The sequence below is a fragment of the Myotis davidii genome, unplaced genomic scaffold (assembly GCF_000327345.1).
Source record: "Myotis davidii unplaced genomic scaffold, ASM32734v1 scaffold1244, whole genome shotgun sequence".
Classification (NCBI taxonomy): Eukaryota; Metazoa; Chordata; class Mammalia; order Chiroptera; family Vespertilionidae; genus Myotis; species Myotis davidii.
In genome coordinates, this window is record NW_006295460.1 from 167,085 (window position 1) to 176,869 (window position 9,785).

General features: G+C 37.6%; 1 protein-coding gene across 1 annotated transcript in view; it reads right to left on the reverse strand.

Annotated features, from left to right (window-relative positions):
- Positions 1–555: 555 nt before the first annotated feature.
- DEPDC1 (DEP domain containing 1) overlaps positions 556–9,785 on the reverse strand; it is a 42,006-nt gene continuing 32,776 nt past the window's right edge. Inside the window, exons 8-12 of the mRNA XM_015568033.1 lie at positions 7,966–8,817; positions 7,359–7,531; positions 4,774–4,950; positions 3,294–3,479; positions 556–1,762 (exon numbers count right to left, since the gene is read on the reverse strand). Of these exons, the coding sequence (XP_015423519.1) occupies positions 1,625–1,762; positions 3,294–3,479; positions 4,774–4,950; positions 7,359–7,531; positions 7,966–8,817 (1,526 nt within the window). The 3' untranslated portion in view covers positions 556–1,624. The remainder of the gene's footprint in view (positions 1,763–3,293; positions 3,480–4,773; positions 4,951–7,358; positions 7,532–7,965; positions 8,818–9,785) is intronic.

Genomic DNA, 9,785 nt, shown 5'->3' on the forward strand with positions numbered 1-9,785 from the left:
CAGATGGCACGCGAAACACGAGAAAACTCCTGAGCGGTACGAAATGTGTTAAGATGAGAGGCATTTATACTGGTACTAGAGGCCTGATGCACGAAACGTGCAAGGGCCTTGGCCCTGGCCCCTGCCCACCACCGCACTGTGGCTGGGGGTCTCTGCTGTGGCCCTGCCCATCACCACGGTGGCTTTGTCTGGAAGGAAGGACGTCCGGAAGGACATCCGGTCTAATTAGCATATTACCCTTTTATTATAGATTTTCTTCTAATAAAAAGCCAGTGTGTCCCAGCCTGACATTTATTTTACAAAGTGTTTTGGGCACTGAGTCTCAAAGTTGGCTGAATACTGGAATCACATAGAAAGCTTGAAAAATACTGATACCTATACTATATATCACCTATTTTCAACCGGTATGCCATGAGAACTTTTAAAACATGCCCTATATGACTATTTAGTCAGGGGCACTGACCTCTCTTCCCTTAGGTTGTCAAATAAAAAAACAACAGCCAACACAGCAATAGCTGTCCAGAGTGACTGAATCAGAATTATACCCTTCTTTTTGTCAGATTGGCAAAAATATAATAAGATTTTTCAGTGTGCCACAGAATATTATAATTAGTTTATGTGTGCCATGAGATGAAAAAGGTTGAAAATTGCTGCTATATACCATCCCTCAAAATTTGGATTTAATTGTTATAAGGTAGGGCCTAAGAATATATTACTAAAAGCTCTCCAGGTGATTCTAATATGTAACAGTTTGAAAAATACAAAATACTAGCTTAGAGAACTGTCTCATAATCAAAGAGGTCATGACGTCTTCAGTTGAAGGACTCCCCATGACTTGATTTTTGGGGGGTGGGTGTATTGTTATTTTTAAGTATCTGTTAGGTGTATCTCCCTTAATTAGAAAATACTTTAAGGGAAGAGGTTTTATGTTATTCATCATTGTCTCTCCATACCTAAAATAATGAAAGGCTCATAGTAGTTGCTAAATAAATATCTTATGAATGAATACATGATTGTCTTACATATTTACTGAAAAAAATGATGACTGAAGCAGTTAGGATACATTTTTAAGGCAAACCAAAGTCTATATATACACATTTTAAAAACACATACATATATAAATAGATCAAAAGTAAAAATAATGAGTGCAATATTTAGCAGTTGAGAATTCATTGAGTTTTCAAATATTCTTCACATTCTTAAAAACAAAAGTAACCCTACACAACTAATTCTTTAAGCTAATATCCATATGTATACATGCTGAGTTTTCTTTTGAAAATAGAATTAGAGCTTAATTTTACTGAACATGTCAGTTTTAAAATTCAAGTAAATATAATTTTAGTACACACGATGATAGCTTTTCCAGATAGTTCTATAAAAAAAAAAGATTGATTTCTATTAAAATATCTGGTATCATCTACTATTATTTTCTCTCAGTTGGGATCCACTAGTTTCTTATCAATTTCACATTGATAAAAACTTTTGGCACTTCCTTGTACAATGTGCTTTGTTTAGGAAAAAACTAAATAGTAAACAGGTTTCCTTTTTAAAAAGTAGCTGGATTCTTAGATATGGCTTTATTTACTTAAGTTTCACAAGTATTATACAATTTGTAATTCAGTTATTATCTCATACTACGAAACTTTGGTTTTCTTAAAATTAGCATTGGTTGCTTGATTGTAGGTTTGTCACCAAAAAGTGCTGCTTCACTTTCCGTGGTTGGAAATCTTTTCTGATATATCTGTGGATATTCCTTCTGAAACTTAAAAATGACATAAGGACTTAGAGAGTTATTTAACATTATTATTCTAGCTGAAGCCAGTATATATTTTAAATTAATTCTGTGCTTTCCTCAAAGATGTAGAGTGGAACCTCATTTCTTGAACTTAATACCGTCAAGGTTTCAGAAGCCTATTTGAGAAGTGATTTGTTTGAAAACTGAATCATTTTTTCCCATTAGAAATAATGTAAATTGAATTAATCCATCCCAGACACCCAATTGATTCCGTTTTAACCTTTCTTATATACAGTACATGTCTAAGTCTAAAGTACTGTTAACCTATAAATAAACACTTCTTTTCTTAAATTTATGGAACCACGCCTACTCGCCTTAAAGGAATTTGTTATATACCACTGCCTCTAAAAGGCTGTCACCTGCTAACTGCTTTTCCTTTATCCAATCAACAACAGCTTTTCTACCTATTCATTTGCTGTGGTTGTTGTTGTGTGAGCACTTTCACACGCTTAGCAACATTAGCACTCTTGATGGCCACTTTATGTTTTAAAATTGTGCTAATCATCATCGCAACAAAAGCATTCTCTCCTTTGTTGCCTGAGAGACACTTTTTGTCATGCTGAGTTGTCAGCATGAAAAGGCTGTCAGGGCAAAAATTGAAGTTTTGGTTGACAATTGAGACAGTTTTCCTGTGTACAACTTGGTCCAGAACCCAACTGTTGGAGATGGGAGACATTCAAGAAATAAGGTTTGACTGTATTACAGAGATGAATACCTTTCAACTTATCCTTGTTCTCCCTCTGCTTTCTCATATATAAAAGGTACACTGTAAGATTTCTTTTTAAAAAAAATATATTTTATTGATTTTTTACAGAAAGGAAGGGAGAGAGATAGAGAGTCAGAAACATCGATGAGAGAGAAACATCGATCAGCTGCCTCCTGCACATCTCCCACTGGGGATGTGCCCGCAACCCAGGTACATGCCCTTGACCGGAATCGAACCTGGGACCCTTCAGTCCGCAGGCCGACGCTCTATCCACTGAGCCAAACCGGTTTCGGCAAGATTTCTTGATTTCAGTATTAACTTTCTAGGATTCTCTTCTGCTAAATCTCCCCCTAATCTCCAGATCTTCTTCCTTCCCACTGATAAAGCCTATAAAGGTGTCTATTACAGGTGTCTACTATATTTCAGGGACTTGAAATTGAACTTATCAGAATCATGTGGCTACTGGTTCTTGATGTAGAGCTAAAAATTCTAAATGGTAATGATGAGTCACTAAAAGTTATGTAATATAATCCAAATTTTGTAATTGTTTTACCATCCTAATCCAAACTATAATCATACAGAACACCAGAAGTAAAGGAGTGTAACTGTTATTATTATTATTAAAATTTAAGAGCAAAGAGTAAAACCAGGCAGGTAGTCATATGCAGCTTACATATCCAATATTAAAAAAATATTAAAGCAAGAAATTAAATGCTAAGTGTTATTAAGTAATAATCAGCAACAGCATTTTAAAAATCATTTACATGATTGAGAACTTGCTCATCCTCTTACCTGTTTTAGTTTTTTCCTTTTCTCCTTTAAAGGCAAACTCTTGCTTTTAATAATATTCTCCAAAAGTTCTGCAATTGCATCTTGAGAGGTAGAAACCTTTTGTTCATCAAACTCCTGAGCACTAATCTGCATACAGTATGAATATGTTGGCAAAGGAGCAATCAGTCCATCTCCAGGATTTTTAATCTGTAATGAACAAAATGATACAGTCTATTAATTCTGGTCATGTTCCTATTTGATGAAGTGTTCTTTTGATGGCTTTTAGTACCTATTATTTTGCCACCAAACGTTCAACACTTTAAGGTTTAAATTTCAGCTCCATAACCTACCAGCTTTGATTCAGTAAGTATTTTAACTTTTCTTGGTGTGTGAAGTGTCCCTGATTCCATGAAATAATATATAAAAAGTGTTTAGCACACTAGAAGTATTAAATAAAAGTAGTTATCATCATTATAACTATTAATCATGGATTTTATTATTTTAACTACAAAACATTAACTGAAGTGGTATTTTAATGCATCTTAAAACATGAATATTTGACACAGTAACAGTTAAAAGTACTCTTCTACTGTTTTTGAGGTGCAATGGCATGGGTTGAGCCCATAACATCCTATTGGCAAAAAAAAAAAAAGAAAGTATATGGGATAGTTGTAATTGTAAGCAGGGCAATGTTAGAATGGTATGTATGGGAAGACACATGAATACATGTGCTGGGTAGCCAAAGACTGAATGTAGTAGACATCTGTTGTTTTTGGCTGCTCAGTACGTCTTCTCTCCTCCTTGTAAACAGTTCCTCCCCATTGTACACTCACAATCCTGACCTTTTTTGAAGAACAAGGTCCTCTCTCCAAGCTACTCACTCTCAATCACCCAAAGGTTATGCATTTAGATATCCTAGATTGGGCCAGAGTCCAGACTAAGAACTTTTCAAATTGGAGATGGAGGATTGCTCTTTTTTCCTTTGGATTGCAAACATAAGTTTGTAACTCAAGAGCTTTAATCAGTCATATTCCCATCATATTGAAGGGCCATTTGTCAAATACAGGACCAAAATGGAAATAAGAAACAGTAGGATGAAAAGAGAGTCCTATTGCTATTTGACTCCCCAGATTCTGTCTACAGCCCTGACTTTTAGAGGTTATTAATGTAAGCTGATAAAGTGTTCCATTCTGACTAGGCTAGTTTGAGATGAGTTTGCCACTTGCAACTGACTTAGTGCAGAGAATATTTTTGTTTGTTTCAAACTATAAGAGAATATTTCTTTGAAAAACCAGAGGTAGAAGTAATTCGTATAAGAAGTGGGCTTAGGAACCAAGTTATAGAGGCAAAGGAAGGGCCCTTGGAGCTTAGAAGTGTGGAAGGTAAAGGTGAGGCACCTAGGGGAGAGGGGAGAGGTTGGAGGAAGGGAGAGGCAGCGCAGGGTATGCACCTGGGAAGCAGAGCACCTAATCCAGATAATTTTGACTTATATAATACATACAAGGCCCCTTTTTAAGTAGTCAAGATGTTTCTCCACTGCAGCCTGTAAGTAAGAGGGTACTTGAAGAATTTCCTGATGATGATCCATTAAGAAAGAAACTAATCTTGCAGCAAGAAGCTCATCAAGATCCACTTCTTCGGCACAGCATAGCACACATCGAGAAAACGTGTGTATCATCTAAAAACATATTAAGAGATGTGAATTTAAAAACCTAAGGTTTTATGTGCTATAATAACAGTAATTTCTGGGTAGCACATGATAAGCAGGCTTCAGATTAAAAATGAGAAAAATAATTTTATTAGAAAGGTAAGAATGTCTATTCTTTTTTTTTAAAGTATTTGTTATGTATTTCCTTAATATTATTCCATTATGAAAGGCTTAACTTTTAACTTTGTTACAATTTTGTCAGCAAATACCATAGGTCCCATTAATACCATATAGATATGTTGCTTAAAGACTATTATAGAGCAACGACTTATTACATTAATCTCACAAAAACACAAACCAGGAGACTATCTATAATAATAAAAGTGTAATATGCTAATTAGACCGGATGACCTTCCAGATGAAGCCCAGACTGTGAGGGAAGTCGGGGTACTGGAGGGGAGCCTGGATCCTGGGTGCCAGAGGGAAGCCGGTGCCAACATCTGGGGGAAGGAAAGCCTACTCTTGCACAAATTTCATGCATCAGGCCTCTAATATAACATAAATGTTAATGGTTACAAAGAGTCTTCAAATTCTGGAATACATTTTATATTTCAGAGCTCATTTACTCTTATTCATATCTGAAAGGGCGAGGGCTACGCCCTCCATCTTGCCCCAGGGTAAGGGTTACGCACTCCATCTTACCTTGGCCATGTGCTCGGCAAAGGCTTCCTCCGGAAGCCCAAGCCTCTGCTACTCTGCTAGCCACATCCAGGACTTCTTTGAACTAGCCAGCCTTGGTTGCGGGCACATCCCCAGTGGGGAGTGTGCTGGAGGCAGCTGGTTGATGTTTCTCTCTCATCGATGTTTCTGGCTCTCTGTCTCTCTCCCTTCCTCTCTGTAAAAAATCAATAAAATATATTTAAAAAAAAAAAAGACCCGACTTGCACCTGGCCAATCGGCAGGGTCCACAGTCATCTCTCCTCCCCTCACTCCACCCCTCTATTAAAACCCCTTTTTTCCCACGGGGCTGGCACTCTCGTCTCGCCGTTGCGTAGGTAGAGGCTGGGAGCCAGACCCAGGCCTGTAATAATAATAAAGACTCACTGCTTTTTGCATCGGACTCGGCTGGCTCCCTGTTGGTCAATTGGGGATCTTGAAATCTGGGCATAACAATATCCATATAATCCACTAGCTTATATAAGTCACACACATGCATACCTCATTCTAAAATAATTAGAATATCAGAATTCTGTTTTAAGTATTTTTCACATAATGTATGATGAGCATACTGAATTGAAATACTTTTGGTTTTATTCCTGCATATCAGGCAGGTTTCCTATCTCCCTCCAAAGCTTAGTACTCAGTGTTTTCTTCTTCTTTCTCAGCTTTGTAGAGCTCATTTACTCTCATAGCTTCAACTACTACCTCTTCCAAAAATCTGCCTTCTGCCCTGAACTTTCTTCACCAGACTCACATTTCCAACATTCTGTTAGATAAATTTCACTCAGATGTCCCATACCTCGCACTCAAAAAGTGTAAAATCAAAATTATCTCCTTCCTACTCATGTCTCAAATTATTTTCACAAAATACTTTTCAAAAGGTGGTGCTACAATTACTTAAGAATAATTCTTCCTCCTTATATTAGGTCTATCATTGTAAAAGAACTGTCCCTGATGAGTGGAAAAATAGAGATTAGCTCCAAATCCCTTGGTACAAAAACCTCTTGTAAATTGAAACTCCATTGTGAGGAGAGTTAGCTCTGGAGAGGAGGAGAGGAGAGGGGAGGGGGAGAGAGGAGAGAGGAGGGGAGGGGAGAAGAAGAGAGGAGAGGGGAGGGGAGGACAAGGGAAGGGAAGGGAAGGGACGAGAGGAGACTACATTCAAGAGTTCATACTGCAATCAATATCTGCACATAAATACCTCTGCCCTCATCCTCATATAGAACCTGAGATGGCTACATAGTAGTCTCTATCAACTCCTTGACCACAGTGATGTGCCATTCTAATTCACATAATTCATCAAATACAGCTTACCACAATCTCTGAAACATTAAGATTTACTATACATGCATTTCCATTAACTTTCTGCTTCAGAGTTAGTACCCTTAAGCTTCCAACAATACCTACATCTCCTCTTCCTTCCCACCAAACAGAAATGCCATATAATATGGTCCGACTATGAAGTGATACAGGATGAGTGAAGAGGCAAAATTTTCAGACTAAAGATCAAGATGTTAAAGTATAACAGACTGGGCACAAAGGATTAATATGTCAACATTTTATTTCTAGGAAATGTTAGACTTTTAAGAGCATTTCTAACCTAAGAAACGAGGATGTCAAGACCATGACAACACTCAAGTAGTTTTAGATGGTTTGGTTTCCTTTTTTTGTTTTGTTTATGAACCAGGGCTTATTCTTTCCTTAAGAAATCAACTTACCAGTGATCTTGTACCCATTGCATCGTGAAGTTGGGGCATATCAACATTTTGACTCATCCGAGAAATCATGCGCATCAGAAGTTGAAGCTTTCTACGATTTGGTGGGGGAAGTAACAAGCAACATAACTGTAGTGCATTGATGGCAACCCTCTCTAAATGAGGTTGCAGCAAACCTAGAAAGCAAAGTCCCCAACCCCGAAAAAAATAATCAATAACATTAGTTGCTTTCATACTATTAGCATACGGAGTTACTTAAAGAAAGTAAAATAATATTTCTATATTTCATTTCTTTTAACTAGAAATTTCCACATTCCTCAAAAGCATGATTAAGATTCTCATTAATTTCTTCATAACTTATTTGGCTATTAACATCCTATAGTTATTACAACTAAAATGAGTCAGAATAAGTGAAATTGAAAAAAAAGGAACTTAAGTGCTTTAGGTAAGTAGAATAAATCTTGGTTACATCGTGACAAGTCTTTTACAGTAAGAAACTTTCTTTTTGGAGGGAGAAAAAAGCAATTTCAGAGAAGAAAAGCCAGGCAAGCAAAAATAGTTAGTAAACACTAACAGTTAATATTACGTGCAATGAAAGCATCAACCTTACTTTGTGTGCCAGTCAACATAGAAGAGGCTGAAGATAAAGAATTTCCTGAAAGTTCTATTGTACTTTTGCAGAGTCTTTTATTGATTGTGGCACTAAACTCTCCATGTTCACCTTCCATAGCTGTTTGCACACTTGTGCTGTCTTGTCCAAGATTTGGTTTCATGATAATTTCAGCCACTGGCATATTGATATAACTATTCCTCTTCATACTACTTCTTAAAAGTAAACTCTGAGATCTACAAAGCTGTCTTGACCTGCTTTTCCCATTAGATAACTCCTCTTGGTCTTGAACAGTCATAGTAGAGGTTCTCTTAAAACCAACACAGAGTGGCTTTTGAATACTTTCCTCTGAATGAAGATTCATTAGGGATTCCTGTTTGATCTCAGACTCTAAACATTGTTTATTATTTTGTCCCTCTATATTCAGAATAGATTGATGGATGACATCGGAGACCTCTTTACATGAACTCCCTGGCAAATCTATAATTCCTTCTAAAGAATAGCACCTTGGTTTGATGTTAGAGGATAAAGCATGCATACTACTTAAGCCTATTAAACTATGACAGCTTCCTCCTAATATGTCATTAGCACTGGCTCTTCTGTTTTTTAAATCAACTAGCTGCACTTTCTTAACACATTTTTCTTGAAATCCGTGATCGCTTATCTGCAGTCTCTCAGTAGCATTTGATTCTTCTTTGTTTTTGTCTTTGCGAAGCAGACTGAGAAGGAGACACTCAGTTGATTTGAAGGAATTCAAACTGTTTAAGTGAAGGATTTCTGAAGGTTGTAGATCATCTTGGATTTTATGTATCCCACTGGGTCTATCTGAAACTGTGATGTAGCCACAAACAACTACCAGGAAATGAAACAAAAATTAAGATGCAACTGTATGACAGTGGACAAAAATAAAACAAAAACAACAGTAAAGTTAAAAAAATAAAGCATCACTATAGTACATACTGTTAGTATAATACAAATAGCAGTTGCTGAATTCAGAAGCCACTTAAACAGGACACATGCAACATTCAGTTACAAAGTGCAAGACTGACTAGAGGTTTTCAATTTGTGATACCAATAACTAAAATTTATTTCAACAATTGAATTAAATGGATTGAGTCAAATACATTAAAATATCTGCTCAAAGTCTAAAAGTATTAAAAAGCTCTTAATTATAACTAACATCCTATCTAATAAAAGAGAAACATGGTAATTGGCGTACAACCACTACCCTTTTCATTGGCTAATCAGCGAGATATGCAAATTAACTGTCAGCCAAGATGGCGGCCGGCAGCCAGGCAGCTTGAAACTAACATGAGGCTTGCTTGCTTCAGTGGCGGAGGACTCCAAAGTTCCCCGCCTGCTACTGCAGGCCTCTGAGCCGGCAGTTTGAAACATTTTAACAAATATAGAAGGAAAAAAACAAACCCAGAAGCCTGCTTTAGACAGCCAGCAGGATCGCAACATTGTAAACAAAGGCCAGAAACCTGGTTTCAGCAGTGGAGGCCTAAGAGCTGGAGCCAAGCCTCAAAGCTAAAGCTGGCCCAGAATAAAAAAAGAAAAAAGGAAAAAAAAGGAGCGGTTGGGAGCTTCAGTCACCCGCGAGCCTGAAAACAGCCCTCAGCCCCTCACCCAGACTGGCCAGGCACCCCAGTGGGGACCCCACCCTGAAGGGTGTGTGACCAGCTGCAAACAGCCATCATCCCCTCACCCAGGCTGGCCAGGCACCCCAGTGGGGACCCCCACCCTGAAGGATGTGTGACCAGGTGCAAACAGCCATCATTACCTTACCCAAGCACCCCAGTGGGGACCCCCACCCTGAT